This window comes from Nyctereutes procyonoides, unplaced genomic scaffold, assembly GCF_905146905.1.
Source record: "Nyctereutes procyonoides isolate TBG_1078 unplaced genomic scaffold, NYPRO_anot_genome, whole genome shotgun sequence".
NCBI classification, from domain to species: domain Eukaryota; kingdom Metazoa; phylum Chordata; class Mammalia; order Carnivora; family Canidae; genus Nyctereutes; species Nyctereutes procyonoides.
This window is the reverse complement of record NW_026575030.1, coordinates 781,095-803,077: the sequence shown is the minus strand read 5'-3', so window position 1 is coordinate 803,077 and position 21,983 is coordinate 781,095. Positions and strand designations below refer to the sequence as shown.

The 21,983-nt window shown below is 36.2% G+C and overlaps 1 protein-coding gene across 2 annotated transcripts in view; it reads right to left on the bottom strand.

The window, feature by feature from the left end:
• Positions 1–21,983, bottom strand: part of ZRANB3 (zinc finger RANBP2-type containing 3) — a 313,553-nt gene that overhangs the window by 38,838 nt on the left and 252,732 nt on the right. For both annotated transcript variants that reach the window (XM_055316358.1, XM_055316357.1), the window contains 4 exons: positions 20,797–20,916; positions 18,443–18,562; positions 15,168–15,347; positions 13,989–14,141 (listed from right to left, as the gene is read on the bottom strand). In XM_055316358.1, coding sequence (XP_055172333.1) covers positions 13,989–14,141; positions 15,168–15,347; positions 18,443–18,562; positions 20,797–20,916 — 573 coding nt within the window. The remainder of the gene's footprint in view (positions 1–13,988; positions 14,142–15,167; positions 15,348–18,442; positions 18,563–20,796; positions 20,917–21,983) is intronic.

Genomic DNA, 21,983 nt, shown 5'->3' with positions numbered 1-21,983 from the left:
TTTGAGCCTTTGAGGACAGCAGACAGGGGACTTGAAGATGGTTATGCTAGGGAAAAGGCAGAGGTGTGAGCCAGGTCAAAGATGTAAGTACTAAGGCAGGGTAAAAAAGGCAGGCAACCAGTTAGAATCTAATGAGGAGAAAGGAAAACTGTGAGATATTTAACTATAAGCCCACAAAATGAAAACAGGGTAGCCTGGGTGGCTCTGTGGTTGACTGCCTGCCTCTGGGCCCAGGACATGATCCTGGAGACCCGGGATCGAGTCCCACACCGGGCTCTCTACAAGGAGCCTGTTTCTCCCTCTGCCTATGTCTCTGCTGCTCTCTTTCTCTGTGTCTCTCAAGAATAACTAAATAAAATCTTAAAAAAAAAAAAAAAAAAGAAAAGAAAACTGGTAAGGTAAAACACAGATATCTCAAAACCAGAGACTGAATTTGAGAACTGGAGATCTGTTCCAAAATGGAAAGAGAACTACTGTCTGAAGTAATCAAATGGAAGCAGCTCTGGCTTACTGAGCCTCGAAGAAGAGAAACCAAGCAGGAAGACTTGCCCTAGGCAGGAGTTGGGACTTGTTACCCATTTCAAATCAGAATCCCTTCTTTTGCTTACCTACGAACCACTGATGCACCAAGTTTCTCTAAAATACACATATTTTAGAGTATATTTAAAATGGATAAAAGGGACCTCAGAAGTTATCTAGTGATTTAGGGATTCAAGCAGCTGGATAATGATGTTACTGTTTATCCATTAAGGGCCAAAAGAGAGAAAGGGCTCTGTAGAGGTTAAGGGAAGGGCCCAATTGCTAAAGAAAGGGATACCCTCAGATGATGGAGCATAAGTAAACATCAGAGAGAAGGGGGCAGCCCGGGTAGCTCAGCAGTTTAGTGCTTGCCTTCGGTCCGGGTCATGGTCCTGGAGACCCGGGATCGAGTCCCACGTCAGGCTCCGAGCCTGGAGCCTGCTTCTCCTTCTGCCTGTGTCTCTGACTCTCTCTCTCTCTCTCTCTCTCAAGAATACATAAAAAAAATCTTTAAAAAATAAAAAAAATAAAAAAAATCAGAGAGAATGGGAGGCTTCCTATTGGAAAACTCCACTCAGTGTATTTTATTCAGAAACTGCCTTTAATCACTTGGAAATGACAATATAAAATAATAAACTCTGTATCTTTCTCTCCTTCCACCTATAAATGACCAACTTTATTGCTCAATGTAAGCCACTATAGGAAAATCAGAACCAAAACACTACTTAGATGTCATGTACATTCAGAAGTGGAAAAAAAAGAAGCCTGAGAAACAGGATTGCACCTGAGGCAGCGACCCTGGTGATGGACTCCCAGACAGTACTGGTTACTTCAGGGACAGTCAACTGGGCTGTGCAGAGCTATCTTTCCTCATGGTGGTGGGATGTTTTCATTGAGTTGGACTTCAATTTGAGTTACATTTGGATTAATAATTTCTTTAAAAAATGTAAGTATATTTAGGATGGGTAAAGAATTAGGACTCTTTCAGTTGTGGGGATTAATTCCACGCAGAGTATTCAAATATTTCACAACAGCTAAAACAGAAGCATTAACCAGTGTTGCACTGAAGCAGAGTCCTAGAAAGGCTCCATGCTATGCCAAGTTACAGGGATGTCCAGAAGGCCCTACTAGTGGGGTGAGGGAGTACAAGGGGACTGACAAAGTGACTACTTACTAAACATTACCAAAATATTGATTAAAACAACCAGTACATTTATACCTGAATATACTGATAAAGCACCAGCCCTGGTACCATGTATTTTTTTTAACCCAATAGTTAGCTGAATTATGTGACAGAAAAAGAATTCCGATTAAGAGAGGAGGGAGAGCCTCTCTCTCTCTCTCTCTCTCTCTCTCTCTCTGTGACTATCATAAGTAAATAAAAAAAAAATTTAAGAGAGGAGGGAGATACAGATAACGCCATTCTGAAAGGCAATGAATACCAGGCAAGAGAGATGGCAAGAGATACCAAAAGTCATATAAAGACTTTGTCTAGGAACATTACTGTTATTCTTCCCCTCCTCTTCCTCCTAACCACAGGGCTTTCCATTTCCCAAACACATAATCATACTATTAGGCTCTAGATCCATCCACAGAAAACCACCTTGACCTGAAGCCCAATTCCCTGAAGAACAACTTGCCAAATTTATCAAATTTATTGGTTTTCTGAAACTCTTTTATAGTGTTCACAGCATTATGAACAAGATGGATTGGCAGGGTTAAGAAGACTGGGGAGCTTGGGATGTTGGGACCTCCTGACTCTTCTTGCCCTCAGTTTATCCTTCCTTTGCCCTTCAAGTTCACTTTCTGCAACTTGGTCCTCTCCTCTTTGAGCCTCTCAGTCCTCCATTCACCAGAGCTGATGGGCCAGGATAAGTCATGCGCTAACATACACAATCTGTTCTTCCCACAATGGAAGGTCCCTCTTCTTGGCCCCAGCTCAAACCTCCAGCTGCAGCCACAGGGCAGTGAGACAGGTAGAAAATGAACATTTCTTAAAATGCTGACACTCAGAAATATTCACAAGCTGTTAAAATAATCTAATTAGTACTATTATAAACTTTTTAGACAAACAAGCTTTTGATGACAATGGGCAAATTTGGTTACTTTGGCAAAGATTAATTGAGAAAACTGGAAATATTAAAAAATGTTAAATGCAGGAAATTTTTTAAAAAGACTTTAAAAAGGATCAGGAAGAAGTTTGTATAAATAGAAACATTCCCATAGGAAATGATGAAATTCTGGCAACATTCAGAAGAAAAATACGTTCATCACACCAAATATCCTTAGGACCTTTCAACAAATTGAATATTTCTTAAAATGCATGAAAATGGAGGGTATCAAGGTAAAGTGGTAAGTAGCATACACACCTAAACTCATTCAAAGCACATTTCACATCCTGGCCAAAACCCAACTGAATACAAACAAAGTGAGGCCAAATCAAAACAAGTGGTCTCCACATTATAGAACTCCAATTTATAGAAAACCATGTGTGTATAAACACATGTAGTGAGGCCAGAGTGGTTCAAGATAGTAGAGTAGAAACATCCTGAACTTCCCTCTTCTTATGTATAACAAATATACAGCTACATATATTTTATTCCCTCTCAAAAAGACTGAAAGACTGGCTGAAGAACTTACCTACAATAAAGGATATAAAGCTACATGGAGATGGGTAGAAGAGGCAGAGATATGGTTTTGCCAAAAACTCTATCCTTACCAAAGGGAGGGATCTCAGTAGTCCAGGGCTTCTCCCAGAGGAGATAGGTGCTGGTGCCCCATATCAGATACCCCAACCCTCTGGATTTACACTCTAGAGATAAACTCCCAAAAAGTCTGGTTCTGAAAATCAATGGGGCTTATATCCAGGGGACCCAAAAGCCTATAGGTAATTAAAAATCTGTTCTTAAAGGGCTCCTGTGCAGATTCACTCATATCTTTGGGACCCAAGGCAAAAGAAAAAGTTTGAAAAGTGCCAGAACCATATGCAAAGGGGATTCATTAGCTATTCTTTAAGCATCTGCTGGAGACAAGCATCTGCTGGTAGGACTTTCTCTGGGGAAGGAAGTACTGTGGGTGTCATTTTTGAGTGCTTACTCTACCTTGCCAGGCTGCCAGACACCACTTTTGCACTCCCCTAGCTTTGCTAGCACCAGTGGGCTTGCCCTGCCAATATTCTCCCAGGGTCATGCTGAAGCTGGCAGGCCTGCCCTGGCCCCAGGCTCCCCAGCAGGTTCCTGAAGCCAGTGGACTTGCCCTGGCCCTGAATGCTCCTGCTATGCTACTGTAACCAGGGGGCTAGTCCAGCCTACATACTCTCCTGTGGCCCTGCTATGGCCAACAAGATTGCCACAGCTCTGCTGAATGTGCAGCAGGCATGTGCGGTCAACATAGGGGAAATCCCTTGAATAGCTGGTTTTGGTAGCCAGGGTAGCCTGTGTTGCTGGGACTAAAACAATCAGAAAGAGGGTTCTTTGCAGATGATTAATACCAGGAGATAGCTCAAAAAGTGCACTAAAACAAATCCCAGGCCTCCTACGAAAGAGGCCTTGTTACATGTCCTAGAGCTTTAGCCTGAGGAACAGACTCTCAGTTTACCACACAACTAGAGGCAACAAAGGAACTATCAGGGAATGTAGGCTGAGAGACACCAGCTTTGCTCTCCCTTGGCCTCCCTAAAACTTGCTGGCATCCCCCAGTAAGGAGCTTATCCACTTGTCTGGAGCCCCAGTGTGTAGCTGCCACCAGGGTACACCTCCAAATCACCTGGTTGGGAAGCCAGCAGCAGTTATGAATGCATTCCCATAGGACCATATATATATGTATTTGCAACTTTAAAAATCAGCTGCCTGAGGGTCTGGCTTTCACTCAGCTTGAAATTAGGTGCTGACTAAGGTCTTTCCCTTTCAAACACTGACAGGGCTTAACACACCATCAAAAGTAGGACCCATCAAGAATAATTCAGGCTGCTTAATCACAAGGGTACAAGAGAAAGCCAAACACTAGGGCAAGACTGAACAACTAAGTTCATTATCTACAAAAGGCAAGTCCTCCAAGACTCTGAGGAAGCTGTTACACCTGATATACAGAGAAACAAAGAAAGAAAAGCAAAATGAGGAAATGGAGGAATATGTGCCAAATGAAAGAACAAGATAAAACTCCAGAAAAAAAAACCTTAATGAAATGGATATAAGTAATTTACCTATAGAAAGTTCAAAGTAATGGTTGTAAAGATGCTTGCCAAACTTAGGAGAAGAATGGATGAGCAGAAAAAATAAAAATAAAAAAAAATAAAAAAAAAAAGAATGGATGAGCAGAGAGATAATTTCAAAAAAGAGATGGAAAATAGAAGAAAGTATCAAACAGAAGTCACAGAAAGAAGAATACAATAAGTGAACTGAAAAAAAAATAACTGAACTGAAAATATATGAAAGGGGTTCAAAAACAGACTAGATGATGCAGAGGAACAAAATAGCAACCTAAACCAGGGGAGTGGAGCTCGCCCAAACAGAGGAGCAATAATAAAAAAGAATTTTAAAAAACTGACTATAGTCTGAGGGACTCACGGTACAACACTAGGGGAATAATGTTTGCATTACAGGAGTCCCACAAAAAGAAGAGGGAAAGGGGCAGAAAACTTTCTTGAAGAAAAAAATAGCTGGAAATGTCCCTAATGTGAGAGAGAAAATAGAAAATCCATGTCACATCCACAGAGAGTTCCAAGTAAGTGGAATCCAAAGAAATACACCAAGACACAGTATAATTAAATGTCAAAAATTAATGTTGAAGAGAGAATCTTAAAAAGCAGTAAGAGGGGTAGCCTGGGAGGCTCAGTTGGTTAAGTATCTAACTCTTGATTTTGGCTCAAGTCATGATGTCAGGGTTTTGAGATCGAGCCCCAAGTGAAGCCTGCTTAAGATTCTTGCTCTCCCTCTTCCTCTGTCGCTCCCCTCTCCCTCTCTAAAAAAACAAAAAGCAGCAGGAGAACACTTGTTACACACAAGGGAACTCCCATCAGACTATCAGCTAATTTCTCAGCTGAAGCTTTGCAGGCCAGAAAGGAGTGGCACAATATATTCAAAGTCCAGAAAGGAAAAAACTTCTAACCAAGAATACTCTATTCAACAAGGCTATTATTCGGAACTGAAGGAGAAATAAAGAATTTTTCAGAAAAGCAAAAGCTAGGGGAGTTCATCACCACTAAACAGGTCTTATAAAAAAAAGTTAAAGGGAATTCCTTAAGATGAAAAGAAAAGGCATTAACTAGTAATGAAAAAAAAACATATGAAGTAAAAACCTCACTAGAAAGACAAATATATAGTAACCCCTTATTATATTAATCCCTTATAAAGCTAGCATGAAGGTTTAAAGACAAAAATAGTAAAATCAACTCTAACTATGATAATTAGTTGTGGGATACACAAAAAAGAAAGATGTAAACATATAAAAAACAAAACATTCTACATGAAAAATGTAGAATTTTTAAAATGCATTCAAACTTAAATTGCTATTAACTTAAAATTGACTGCCATATATATATTAGCTGTTATATATAACCCACATGGTAATCACAAAGCAAGAACCTATAGTGGGTATAAAAAAGATAATGAGAAAGGTATCTAAACACAACAGTAAAGAAAGTCATCAAACTGTAAGGGAAGGGAGCAAGAGAAGAAGAAAGGAAAAGAGAGGAACTATGTTAAAAGTCAGAAAAGAATGAACAAAATGGCAGTAAGTACATACTTATCAATAATAGTAATTACCAATAATTACTATAATTACTATAAATAAATAGACTAAATTCTCCAGCCAAAAGACACGGAGTGGCTGAATGGATGAAAAAACAAGATCCATATATACATGGCATATAAGAGACTCACTGCAGATCTAAGGACACACACAGCTGGAGGTGAAGGAAATTAAGAATATATTCCATAGATATGGAAACTAAAAGAATGTTGCTCTAGCTACACTCATATCAGACAAAATGAACTTTAAAATAAAGATTGTAATAAAAGAAAAAGAAAGGTATTACATAATGATAAAGGGGTCAATCCTCCAAGAAGATATAACATTTGTGAATATTTATGCACCCAACAAAGGAGGGCTAAAATATATAATACCATTACTAATTAATAAACCTAAAGGAAGAAATTGACAGCAATATAATAATAGTAGGAGACTTTAATACCACACTTATATAATTGGATAGATCATCTAAACAGGAAATCAATAAAGGAACGCTAGCCTTAAATGCCACGAGATCATGTGGTCTTTATTTTTTTATCTTTTATTTTTTATTTTTTTTTTCTTGAGAGACACAATGAGAGAAAGTGCAAGCAGGGGGGGCTGGGAGAGGGAGAGGAAGAGAGAAAATCTCCAACAGTCTCCACACTCGGCACAGACCCCAACACGAGATCATGACCTGTGCCAAAATCAAGAGATGGATGCTTAACCGACTGAGCCATCCAGGCACCACGGATCAGATGGTCTTAAAAGATTTATACACATATATAGAATATTCCATCCAAAAGCAGCAGAATACACATTCTTCTTAAGTATACATGGAATACTCTCCAGGGTAGATCACATGTTAGGACACAAGACAGGTCTAAATAAATTAAGAAGGCTGAACTCATACCAAACATCTTTTCCAACCAAATTGGTATGAAACTAGAAATAAATTATAAAAAGAAAACTAGAAAAAAATCTCAAGTGGGTGGATATTAAACAATATGCTACTAAACAACCAAGGGCCAATAAAGAAATCAAGGGGAAATAAAAAAGTACCATGAGACAATGAAAACAGAAATATGACATATCTCTATGGCAATATATTTATAAATTCAACAAAATCTATAGAATACAGCATAGGAGGTGCTAAGAGGGGAGGTCACAGCAATACAGGCCTACCAAAAGAAAAAAGAAAAATCTCAAACAATTGAAGGGATATCTACAGGAAGTAGAAAAAGAAGAATAAGCAAAGCCCAAAGGAAGTAAGGAAATAATAAAGATCAGAGTGAAATAAATGAAATAGAGACTTTAAAAAAAAAGAAAAGATCAATGAAACAAAGAGCTGTATATATCGATGAAAAGGTATATAAAATTGACAAAGCTCTAGTTAGATTCAAGAAAAAGAGAAAGGGCTCAAATAAAATCAGAAATGAAACAGAAGTCACAACTATTACCAGAGAAATACAAATGATAAGAGACTACTATGAATAATTATAGGCCAAGAAATTGTACAGCCTACAGGAAGTGGATAAATTCCTAGAAACATACAATCTTCTAAGATTGAATCATGAAGAAATAGAAAATCTGAATAGGCCAATGACTAATAATGAAGTGATTGAATCAGAAATTACAAAATTTCAACAAAGTCTAGGTAGAGAAGGTTTCACTGGTAAATTCTACCAAACATTCAAGAAGATTTAAGAACATGCTTGTCAAGGTTCCAAAAACTGAAGAGAAAGAAATGCTCCCAAACTCATTTTATGAGGCCAGCATTACCCTGATAACAAAACCAGATAAGTACATCACAGAAAAAGAAAATTACAGGCCAACGTCCTTTAAGAACAGACAAAAAAATTCCTCATTAAAATACTAGCAAACAGATTTCAATAATACACTAAAAGGTTAATACACAATGATCAAGTAGGATTTATTTCAGGGATGTAGGAATGGTTCAACATCCACAAATCAATCACTAGACTACATTAACAAAACAAATGATAAAAATAATCTCAATTGATGTAGAAAAAAGCATTTTACAAAATCTAATATTTATTTATGATAAAATCTCTCAACAAAGGGAAAGTACCTCAATATAATAAAGGCCATATATGGCAAACCCATAGATAACATCATACTCAATGGGGGAAAAGCTGAAAGTTCTTCCTTGTCAGAGTAGGAACAAGACAAGAATGCCCATTCTCACCACTTTATTCAACATAGTATAATTTCCAGCTGCAGCCATCAGACAAGAAAAATAAGTAACTCATCTAAATCACAAAGGAAGAAATAAAATTGTCACTATTTGTAGATGACATACTATACATATAAAACCCCAGAGTCCATAAAAAAATGGTTAGAATAAGTGAATTCAGTAAAGTAGTAAAATGCAAAATTAATATACATAAACATTGCATTTCTATCCATTACTAATGAACTATCAGAAAGAGAAAATAAGAAAAAAATCCCCTTTACAATTGCATCAAGTATAATAAAATACTTACAAATACATTTGTCCATGGACAGGAAAGGCCTGTACACTTGAAAACTCTTAAGACACTGATAAAAGAAACTGAAGAAGACACAAATAAATTGGAAGATATTCTGTGCTCATGGACTGAAAGGTTAATATAGTTAAAAAATCTATATTAGGGATGGATGCCTGGTGACTCAGCAATTGAGTGTCTGCCTTCGGCTCAGGGTGTGATCCTGGGATCCGGGATCGAGTCCTGCATCAGGCTCCTTGTAGGGAGCCTGCTTCTCCCTCTGCCTATGTCTCTGCCTCTCTCTCTGTGTCTCTCATAAATAAATAAATAAAATCTTTAAAAAAAAAAAAAGTCTAGGGATCCCTGGGTGGCTCAGCAGTTTAGCGCCTGCCTTTGGCCCAATTTAGCGCGATCCTGGAGACCCGGGGTCAAGTTCCACGTCGGGCTCCCTGCATGGAGCCTGCTTCTCCCTCTGCCTGTGTCTCTGCCTCTCTCTCTCTCTCTCTCTCTCATGAATAAATAAATAAAATCTTAAAAAAAATAAAGATTAAAAAAAAAGTCTATATTAATCAAAGCAGTCTAGAGGTCTAATGCATCCATATCAAGTCCCAATGGTATTTTTCACAGAATCAGAATAAATAATCCTAACATTTGTATGGAATTACAAAAGACGTCGAATAATTAAAGCAATCTTGAGATAGAAGAACAAAGGTGGAGGTATCAGGCACCTTAATTTCAGACTATAGTATACAACTATAGTAATCAAGACAGTATGATATGGGCATAAAAACAGACACATAGATCAATGGAATAGAGAGCACATAAATAAATGCACACATCTATGGTCAACTAATTTTTGACAAAGAAGCTAAGCACATGCTATGGGGAGAGAACAGTATCTTCAAAAAATGGTGTTAGGAGAACTGTATAACCACATATGAAAGAATGAAACTAGACTACTATTTTACACCATATACAAATTAACTCAAAATTGATTAAAGATTTGCATGTAAAACCTAAAACCATAAAACTGTAAGAAAACATAAGCACTAAGCTCCTTGACACTGGTCATGGAATGGAATTGAATTTTTGGATCTGACTCCAAAGCAAAGGCAACAAAACCCAAAAATAAATAAGCAGTGCTACACTGAACTGAAAAGCTTTTCCACATTGAAGGAAACCATCAACCGAATGAAAAGGCAATCTACTGAATAGGAGAATATATTTGTAAATCATATACCTGATAAGGGGTTAATATCAAAAATATATAAAGAACTCAACCAATAGCAGAAAAGCGAACAATTTAATTAAAAAATGGGCAGGAAATTTAGAGAGACATGTTTCCAAAGAAGACATACAGATGGAAAAAAAAAAAAAAAAGAAGACATATAGATGGCCAGGAGGCAAATAACAAGATGTTCCATATCACTAATTATCAGGGAAATACCAATTGAAATCACTATGAGATATCACCTCACACCAGTTAGAATGGCTATTATCAGAAAGATAAGAAACAATAAGTGTTGGTGAGGATATGCAAAAAGGGAACGATGTGTACTGTTGGTAGGAATGTAAATTGGTGGAGCCACTATGGAAAATAGTATGGAGGATCCTCAAAAAATTAAAAATAGAACTACAATATGATTCAACTATTCCACTTTTAGGTATTTATCCAAGGAAACAAAACCACTAATTTGAGAAGATATATGCCCCCACCCCCGTATATTCCTTGCAACATTATTTACCATAGCTAATAGCCAAGATATAGAAGCAACCCAAATATCCACTGATGAATGGATGTATAAAGAAAATGGTGTGTGTGTGTATACACAGTTTACTACTACTCAGCTATAACAAAAAGGAACTCTTGCCATTTGCAACATGAATGGACCCTGAGGGTATTATGCTAAGTGAAATAATTTGGGCAGAGAAAGACAAATATCGTATGATTTTACTTAAATGTGGAGTCTATAAAAATACAAATTAAACTAAAATAAACCAAGCTCGTAGATACAAAGAACACACTGATGGTTGTCAGAAGGGGAAGGGAGGGCAGCCCCGGTGGTGCAGCAGTTTGGTGCCGCCTGCAGCCTGTGATCCTGGAGACTTGGAATCGAGTCCCACATCGGGCTCCCTGCATGGAGCCTGCTTCTCCCTCTGCCTGTGTCTCTGCCCCCCCCCCTCTGTGTCTATGAATAAATAAATAAAATCTTAAAAAAAAAAGAAGGGGAAGGGAGAGGGTGCATGGCTAAAATAGGTGAAGGGGGTTAACTGAATGGTGACCATGGGTAACAAGACTTACTGTGGTAATCACTTTGTAATGTATACAATATTGAACTATTATGCTGTTCACCTGAAACTAATATGTTATATACCATTTTACCTCAGTAAAAATGAAAAAATAAATATTTTCTGGTAAAAAAAAAAGATATGCATTGAAAAGTCTATGTGAAATAACACTAAACTGTGAAAGAAAAACACCTCACTTGGCAAAGAAAGATTTGGTAAAGATGATTTGGTGATTTTTTTAAAACTTTGTACAAAGATATATATTTTTCTTCAGACACACTTAAAAACAATAAATATATATTTGTAGGAAGATGCATTTCAAATTCTTAATACTCATCTTAAAAATGAACCCTTAAACCTAATTCAACAGTTAAGAACTTTTAGAGAACGAGCAGCTACAAATCATAGTTTTAGTTACATATTTTAAAAACATCTATTGATTTTTTTACAGACCAAAATATATAAACACTACCAAAAGGAAAGTAGTTTTTTAAACAAAGGAAAAAAGTCTTAATAGTAGTCCATCTATTTTTTTTAGCAATATTTGACAGAATGCCATTCTAGTAACCATCCCTCTAAAAAAGTACCAGCTCTCAAAATAAGAGACATAAAAAATTTAGTAACATTACACATAAAAACATGGTTTCTTCTTATAGAACTAAACTTTGCAGACCTTAATTGTATTCCTATAATATCTGATCAATTTTTTTCAAAAATTAAAATTAAACTCCCCTATATGGAATAAGTCACAAGAATAAAAGGTACAGCATAAAGCATATATAGTCAGTGACACTGTAATAGAAATACATGGGGACAGATAATAGCTACATTGTGGAGAGCACAGTATAATGCATAAACTTTTCAAATCACTATCTTATATATCCAAACTAACAACATTGTGTGTCAACTATACTCAAAACAAAACAAAACAAAACAAAACAAAACAAAACAAGACAAAACACCATTAAACTCTCTCTCACACCATATTGTACCAAAAGGGCTAGAAGAAAAAGCCAGTCTGGATGACTATAAACTTTCCTAATGTATAATTTCTTAGGTTATATATGGCCTGTGACAGTATTTGTAATTATACAGAGACATACTCACCATTCAAAATTTACAAATACTGTAATTCTTCTTTTTTAAAATAAAATATTTCTATTGAAGTTGCTATTACATTTTTTACCTATTCTTCTAGATAAAATCAGTATTACAAGTGTAATGTTTTCTTCCAATCTATGTTTATATATTTGATTAAATATACAATATTCGTAAATACCTAATATTATTTGTATGTATGTGCTATGCATTTAAAAATAATTTTATGTTTTCAAAATCTGGTTATGTTAAAACATATAAATCTATCCATTCATGTTAACTTCTAAATGGTATCTTAAGATAATTTAAGTATTAGTCATTTTCCTACTGATAAGTATTTTGGTTGTTTCCAATATTTAGCATTCCATAAACTGATTCAATAAATATCCTGTACATGTATCCTTATACCCATGGGTAAGAAGATATTTTTAGAAATGGAACGATTTGGTTGGAGGGCATTTCCAACTTTACCGGATATTGCCTAATTGTTCTTCCAAGGAGTTAACAACGATTTATACTCCTCCCCAGCAGTTTATTAGGGTTTGGTATATAAAATGTTCCTAACATTTTTGGTATGTCATGTATTTTCAATGTTGCCAATCTAGTAGGCGTAAAGTATGGTATTAGTGTAGTTATTTTAAAAGTATTTTGCATGTTGGAAGGACAAAGCTACCGAGCAAATACGATGATGATGTCAGGAACCAGAGTTCTTATTGTTGGATAAGGGAAACATAAATACTTACACTCGCAGAGATATGTAGAGAAGGTGAAAAAGAACCTGGTGGTGCTGGATGTGAACTGGAGAGTTAGAGTGAATTTATGAACTAAAAATGCACACATACATATTAATCTAGCCATGCAAAAATGTATGTATATGTGCAAAAATAGCACGCATTAATAGTAACTGCATCCTCAAGTTCTAGTGATATTTTTCTTAAATGAGGAAAAATAAAGTTCATCTTTACAGAAGAATGCCAGCTAATAAATACAGAAGCAAAGATAAAATTATAAAAACCACTATCTCAAAACTGATTCAGAAAAAGATCATAGTGAATGCTAAGACCACCAGATGAAAGGTTTTGGAAACAGGACAGCCACATAATCTCAAAGTACCACACTACAGATTACTTAATAATTGTCAAGGGAAAAACATGCCTTTACAGTTTGCCTTATTTTGGTGAGATAGAGCTTCTTTCTGTGCTTATTGGCTATTCAGGTGTCCTCTAATGCTCACATTCTTGGCTTACTTTCCTGGTGGTTTGTTTGTGTTTTACTAACTTGTATTAATTCTGATATACTGTGGAAATTGTAATACAAATATCTTTACAGAGTCTGTGACCTGTCTGTGTTACACTTTGTGGCCAATTTAACATTTTTCCCTGTCCTCTGGATCATAAATATAGCCACCTACATTTTCTTCTGAAGGCTTGATTCTACTGAGCTTGCTTTTCTAAGGACAATAGTGAGCATGGCATGTGACTGTTGGAAGATACAAAGCCACTGGTGCAGCCTCCTCTCAGTGTCATCTTGCGGTTCTAAGAGATTTTCCAGCTGTATGTGGAGCTCCTTTCAACAAGATAAACAATTTAAATTTGCTATTTTAAAAATTAAATGATAGGGGCATCTGAGTGGCTCAATCAGTTAAACACCTGCTTTAGGCTCAGGTCATGATCCCATTGAGCCCGCATTGGGTTCCCTGACCTACAGGGAGCCTGCTTCTTCCTCTCCCTCTGCCTGTCCCTCCCCCTGCTTGAGCTCTCTCTTTGTATCAAATAAGTAAATACAATTTTATAAAAAATTAAAAATAAATGATATAGTTTTAGGATATTAAAAAATAAAAAAAAAGAGTTTGTCATATAATCTTACATGAGTGAACAAAATTTCATTCCTGAGCTCTTCGCAGCTTTCACTCGGAATCCAAGCTTCAGCGAACTGCAGGAAATCCCATTTTTCCTTATCACCTTCCTCAGCCTGAAGCTGTTCCTTCCTACCATTCAGCGTGCTCCCTGTGACTTGTGTCTGTAAGATGAAGAAGCAGATGAATTTTACTAAAGTTCTCTCACAGCTGACACTTATTAAGCAGTGATTTTATTTTGCACTTAAACCATGAACAATTCACAAAAGAAACTCTTAGTGTTTCAACCTATCATGGACTTTGGTAATAAAATTTTTCAAAATTACAACCAAATTACCAAATCGACGATTCCTATACTTAATGAGGAAAGTGTCTAACTAGAGAAGTTATACTATTTGCTTTTCTTATAAAAACTTTTATTCTAATATTTATAAACTCTGAAATTGAACCCACATGACTGGCCATTTTGAACCTTTATACTCAGTACTTGAAAAACAACCTCTAATAATTAGTCAAATCCTTTCTATAAATAACCCCAATTTCAGGAGAAGAGACAGTTGAGTGGATAGAGCAAGGAGTGTCCCTCATACCCTTTCTGGAGTCCTGGTACAGGCTGTCCTCTGTCCAAAATTAGCAGGGAACTCAATCTGTCTGAGTAAGAATTTATTTTTACCTTACAAAAAGGACTTGGAGGGATCCCTAGGTGGCTTAGTGATTTAGCACCTGTCTTTGGCCCAGGGCATGATCCTGGAGTCCTGGGATCGAGTCCCACATTAGGCTCCCTGCATGGAGCCTGCTTCTCCCTCTGCCCGTGTCTGTCTGTCTGTCTGTCTGTCTCTTTCTCTGTGTATGTCTCTCATGAATAAATAAATAAAATCTTAAAAAAAAAAGGACTTGGAGTTTGACAGTGTTATGGTTCCTTGTTACCTCATCCTCTTCTGCCCTCTAAAATGGTAGATGAAGGCCTTAAAATATAGTAAGAACATACATAAATTCATGTCTCTCCCTTATTATAGAGGATAGGTATGATACTACCAGCTGATGACTTTTTTAACATTGGTCCCTATCAGCATCACTATCTTAGTGTGCTTGGATATCCTTTGCCTGAAAACATTACAACTCAGCCTCTTAATTTATGTAGACTCTGCATAATGAGTAAGTTGGTAACTTGGTTTGAATTCAAGCTTTACCTTTCGATTCAACATCCCCCACATAAGGGTGTCTAGAGTCCCATTTGCAACAAGGTAGTGAATATTCACAGAACTGCACTGTCCAATTCGGTGAGCACGGTCTTCTGCTTGTTTTATATGTCCAGGGTCCCAATACAGCTCAGCAAATACAACATAAGTTGCAGCAGTAAATGTCAAACCCTAAGCAAAATAAAGAAAAGAAATTGAGATTCAAATAAACAGAATGTAACATAGAGCCAGATATAATAAAGTCTTCCTGATCATGTTAAATGAACAAGAAAAAGCTGAAGGACTTAAAAACAAATCAGTCTTTCGTTTTAAGCCAAATTAAGAAAATTTAATTCATGAAAGGCAAATGAAGACTGCTTATTGCAAATGGCCACGTAAACTACAAAAAACATATTTAAAATGTATTTCAATATTTCAAGTCAGTTTGATGGATATATATATATATATAAACAAAATCACTTTATCCTCTGATCAGGACTGGATTCACATTACCACTGGAAAATCTAATAAAATGCATTATAAATGAGAATATAATTTCTAACACATGGTATCCATAGCAACTAGGCAGTCAGCAATGACTTGCTCTATTCATTTAATTCATAGTGTTGTTCTATAAAGCAAGAAAATCATGTCTCCAGTCACACTGTTCTCTTCCTATGAAATTTCTCATGTTACATCTCAAACACCTTTATGTTTACTGGCTTATATCTCAATATATATAACACAACCGAATTTCTTGTGCAATTGCATTTTACATGAGTTTGAAATAGTGTCACTAATAAGTATTAACTAAGTCTTGTCTTATAATCACCATATGAAAAATAATGCAAATCTCCTCAAACTAAGAATGTGTCCAAAACCACATGATTTTGAAGTTTAAAGGCTGGGTGAAATGTGAACCATGCTTAAGCCATTGCCACATAGTAGTAAATGATGTTATGTGGTTGAAAGAAATACCTACCGTCCTTTGAGAGAATCAATCTAATCCATGCTGTTGTTCACATGCACTGGAACTTCTTTCAGTGAATGACCTTTGTGACTTGCATGCTGTTATTTTGATATAACCTTAACCTAAAATATTTTTATATCACATAACAATATCATACTAGCATTCATTAAATGGTGGCATTAGTTCTCAGGCTGAAAAAGTCACTAACGATCCATCACTTTGGAACACAAGTTAGAAGTGATAAAAACACGGTGAGTCCAGCCACCATCAAAGTCAACTGTGCTGTTATTTAGGACAGGAAATACCACAAAATATTAGAGATGATGCTGGAAAATAAGAAGTAGTATTTAAAGAGGGATGAACACCTTTAAGTGTGTTAGAAGCATCATATAACCATAGAAGAATAAAGTAGGGAAATAGGCTGGCAAGACCCACATGCCTCTAAGATACTACTAAACTACAATAGAAGATTCACAGCCCCAAGAACAAAGTATTTTGTACTTTCCTTTATTCCTATGAACATACTAGTATTCAAGTATATGAGTTTTGAATTATACCAGGTCTTTGGGAATACAGTCTTGAATAAAATATGGGTGACCTATACAATTTTAATTTCAGAAAGTCTTTTATCAAGCCACCCCCAGATCCTCCTGCCTGGCTTCCTTCTGCTTTTCTTCTCCCATGCTATGAGTACTCCATTTCTAATTTTAAGTTCTTTTTGAGATATTCTCTCTGGCTGGATTATATTAACAGATATAATACTCAGAATACTTAGAGGTATAATCCAACATGAGGGAAATGTTCAGACAACCCTCCTTTTGGTTAGAACTCCTGGTGAGTTCTAGAACTTCTTTTTCATCATAGAGCTATTTTCTTTATATAATTTTATAGACATCAATTAGCTGGCTAAAACCAATCTTTGGCCCTGGTTCAGATTCCAGTGTCTACAGAAGATGCCAGATACGCTATATACCAGGTTGGATGCACAGCAATATGTTCAATAATTTTTCCCTATGTTAAATACCCTGGCTTAGACATTTATATCAAAATATTGTAGAATATTAGTAGAAAAAAGTCCAGAAGAATCCCCCTTACATAGTGTGGCAGAGACTGGTATTGTCTTCCATAACAGCTAGTCAGCTCTGTTTTCTTTGTAACATAACACCTGAGTTTTAGTGTGACTAGACAAAATAAAGGCTACTTTCCCCAGCTTCCTTGAGGTTAGTTTTAACCATGGGGCAACCTGCAGGTGAATGAGATGAAGCATCCCTTTCTCCAGTCGGCAGCCTAGATTGCAAATATGATGGAGGAACTCTAGCAGCTCTCTTAAATAAGAGATACCTGCTCGGAATGGTAAAGCAGAAAGACAGGAGAGGCTTATGTCCTAAGGATCTTGTGGAACTACCATGCGCACCTGGGAAGGTCTATATGAAAGAATAAAACTTTGTGTATTTGAGTCATTCTTAATTTGGGTTTTCTTTTCTTTTTCTTTTATTTTTTATTTTTTATTTTTGGAAGAGAGAGAGAGAGCACAAGCAGGGGGAGTAGCAGAGGGAGGGGGATAAGCAGGCTCCCTGCTGAGCAGGGAGCCCTGACGGGATGCAGGGCTCAATACCAGGACCCTGGGATCATGACCTGATCCGAAGGCAGATGTTTAACCCACTGAGCCACCAAGGGGCCCCTAATTTGGGTTTTCACATACTTGCAGCCAAACCCAATCCTAAGGGTCAAGTCTGGCGTACTGCATAAAAAGTTCTCAGACAGAAGAGTTCTCTTCCCTCAGGCCACCTTTCCTCATAGTTTCTAGTAAAACCAATCAAATAAGGTAAGTGCTATAAGAAATGAAAGGAAAATTCTATGCAAATGCAAAGTAAGAAAAAAAGGTCATGCAAAAGTATTACAATCAAATTAACTATACTCATCTAGGAAATTCTTTCCTTGAAAATTTAGGAAGATTTGAGTCAGATGTGTTGAGGTCTCCTTCTTTTTTTTTTTTAATTTTTATTTATTTACGATAGTCACAGAGAGAGAGAGAAAGGCAGAGACACAGGCAGAGGGAGAAGCAGGCTCCATGCCGGGAGCCCGACATGGGATTCGATCCCGGGTCTCCGGGATCGCGCCCTGGGCCAAAGGCAGGCACTAAACCGCTGCGCCACCCAGGGATCCCTGAGGTCTCCTTCTATTATGCTTTCTAGCACTCTCCAAAGTAGAATACTTATTACACCTTTATCTTGATATAAAGTTATAATTATAGTTAATGATCTTTTTATTATCTTAATGATATTTCATTATTAAGTTCACACCAGAAATTTCTTACCTGGCCAGCGGCCTGAATGCTTAGGATAGCCACACGAGTATCGGGATCCTTCTGAAACTGATTAACTAGATGTATTCTTTCTGAAGATGGAACACTTCCATCTATCCTAATGTAGCGAGTCTAGTATCAACAAGGGAAATGGCAAAATTAGCACAAATCCCTATCCACCCAACTCATTTTATGTATTTAATACCTTATTTTATGCTCACATACCAATACAGAAATGGGTTAAGATAAAAGGTTAGTAAATGTTATATAAGAAGTATCTTAACCAAATTTCTCAACAGCTTCTTATAACAATTCCATATTTTTAAATCTTTTAATTTACTTGAGGATAGGCTCTATGTCTAATTCATCCTCATACCATCAATGCCAAGTTTGATACCTTGTATAAAACAGAGGCTCCATAAATCATCACTGAATTAAGCTAATATCTTTAGTAAAATTCTGTGTAAATTCACATGCTAACTTTAAAGTTACAAATTCACTGATTCCAAAGTAAAAATAAAGCCAAACAGGGGAAAAGGGAGAAAAGAGGATTCTACCCACATTATTAAGGATTCATGAAGAGTAGTGCATTCACTTCTGAAATATCCCAATATTAACTGGGAAAAGATCTTTTTTAGTATACTATTCGAATTCTTTTTTTTTCATTCCTCAACTTAACAGAAATAAGTGATAAGGTCACTCCCATTGAGTTGGGGAAATCAAGACATTCACATACATTTCTAAAAAAGTAGGGAAACATTAAGTGCTAAGCTGAACAGTGCTGTCTTCTAGGAATGATTCGGGTTAGGAAAAGAGAACAATCAGTGTGTGTTAGGGTAGCTAAAAAGAACTCATTACTCAACTTTCTAAAATTCACTATGAGTCTTGAATTTCAAAGTCTCATTTATATATGGACTTCTATGGAAAAGAAGTCTTATATATAAGACCTTATATAGGTGAGACAGACAAATATTCACTTTCATAAGGAAATAGTCAAGTTAATCATTAAATAGAATGTCCCATATTAACTTTCTATGTCTTCACAAACAGATATACACTGATCATTGATCCATTTAATATCCAATAAGGAAGCTTATAAATTCTTCCAACAGTCTTTCTAAAGAAAACACATTATCAGGCTAGGGAGATTGGGAGAAATTCACTTTCAACCTATGACTGCCTACCATTTTTAACTGTTAGTGATGTTAAATGGGATTCTAAACACATCAGCAAAGCAGAAGGGGGGAGAAGAGACTGCTATACTTACAATAGATCCCGGCAGTTTTAAAGTTTTAAGTTTAATGGAATCAGAGTAAGAAAATATTATGAATCTAATTTTATTGCCCAACCATTTAAAAAATATTTCTAAGGTTACTTAACTCTTCCTCAAAAGGCATTTTAAAGATATGATATGATAATCAATGTGAGAGCATCTTTTCATGGATAGTACTTTATTGTATTATCATAAATCTTTGTATGAAGGAAACACTAGAATTACTTCTTGGGCAATGTTAATAAACATACTGGCAAACATTCAAAAAATGTACACAAGGTTTTAAAAAACACAGCTTAATTCCTTCATTTAAAAATCTATCTATACAGACAAGTGGTTTTACTGCTACATGTATATTAAGCTCACATAATCTGTCAGGAAATTTATTCTGGTTGTTCCTGAGCATCTCTAAAAGCCCTCAGCACATAAAGAGAGAGGACAGATTTAAACTCTAAAAAGAAAAAAAATGGCAGATGCTGTCACAGATAAGACTGTTGAGGAATTAGGTGAACCTAAGAAAATGAAGTAAGGCCAATAGGTTTGGGGAGCTTACCTGAGAAACGTATGAGACTGTACCTGGCCCATATGTTTCAAATTCATCTGTATTATATGTTATTCTAAATCATACTCTACAGAGTATGCTATCTGGAAGTTTAAAAGGTATAATAGCAGCTGGGTACTAAAACTGGATGAATTCATTCTGTTTCCTCTCGACATTATCCATATTCTAAGGCTGCTGCCTTGCAGGTAAATAAAAATTTTAATTTTTAACTGCCTACACCAGTCTCAAATGGTATATCCAGTAACAATAATGGATTTCACAATATAGCCTATCAAGTCAGCATATTTTAATCAATCCAGAAAATTATATCAGTGGAAAATTATAAGTCTGGAATAAAAGAAAGAGTTTAATGTGTATCATTAACATAATAGTAATATAATATTAGTATAATTTATAAGAAAAATCTAATAATAATTAATGTGTCATTTAAGCAAGGCCAAAAAAACCCCTCAATTACAAGACTACAATTGATGTTTAGTATATTAAAAATCTGCATTCTAGAAAGTATTTTATAGAAAAGTGATAACATACCTTGCTTTCTATGACTGCTTCTGTACAAGCTTGGAGCATGCTTAAATGATGAGCAAAAACCAGAAATTTAAGTGAATCATTCTGAAGCATCATCTTAATATAGTCCTTTACAGCACCTGCCTAAATATTAAAAGTTAAACTTTATTAACAGTATATAAATTTTTATTAAAAAATCATATCACTTTATTTTCACAAAGCAAGAAAAACTTTTTATTTTTTTATTTTTATTTTTTAAAATTTTTTTTAAATTTTTATTTATTTATGATAGTCACACAGAATGAGAGAGAGAGAGAGGCAGAGACATAGGCAGAGGGAGAAGCAGGCTCCATGCACCGGGAGCCCGACATGGGATTCGATCCCGGGTTTCCAGGATCGCGCCCTGGGCCAAAGACAGGCGCTAAACCGCTGCGCCACCCAGGGATCCCCAAGAAAAACTTTTTAAAAGTCAAAAGTTTCTATGACCTTTCAACTGCTCTGTTCTCTAGGTAGCCTATGGAAATAGAGGTTCACATCTAAGGGGAAACTAGAAAAAGAGACACAAGAGAGGGAAAACAAAGACAAAAATCCAACAACTTGGGAAGTAAAGAAAGAACACAACAAGAATGAGAAGACAAAGTTTCTTTCTTTCTTTCTTTTTTTTTTTTTTTTTGAAGACAAAGTTTCAATGGAAAATAGGCTGTGGCCAAAAAGGGGTTGGTGGTTTTGTTAAGAAGGTAATTTTCAAAAAAGCTCATATAAAATATAAAAGACTAAGTGGAATAGGGTTAAGGAGGAAATGATGAATAGCATTTTTTTGAAAGAGAAAACTAAAAAATAAGAAAGCTGAGACCAGAGCCTAAGGATTAAGGAAAATTGATTGATTCATTTTTTAAAAAGATTTTATTTATTTATTCATGAGAAACAGAGAGACAGAATGAGAGAGAGAGAGAGAGAGAGAGAGAGAGAGAGAGAGAGAGAGAGAGAGAGAGAGATAGGCAGAGGGAGAAGCAGGCTCCTGCTCTCTGGATATGACCAGAGATCATATCTGGGCTCTGGGATCACGACCTGGGCCAAATGCAGATGCTCAACCACTGAGCCACCCAGGCACCCCTCATTCATTTTTTTTTTTTAAACTAAAAAACTTCAGTACATTTAAAAACAGGCCATTTAAAATGTAGACAGGCTAAGAGAAATGGAAAACGAGGAAA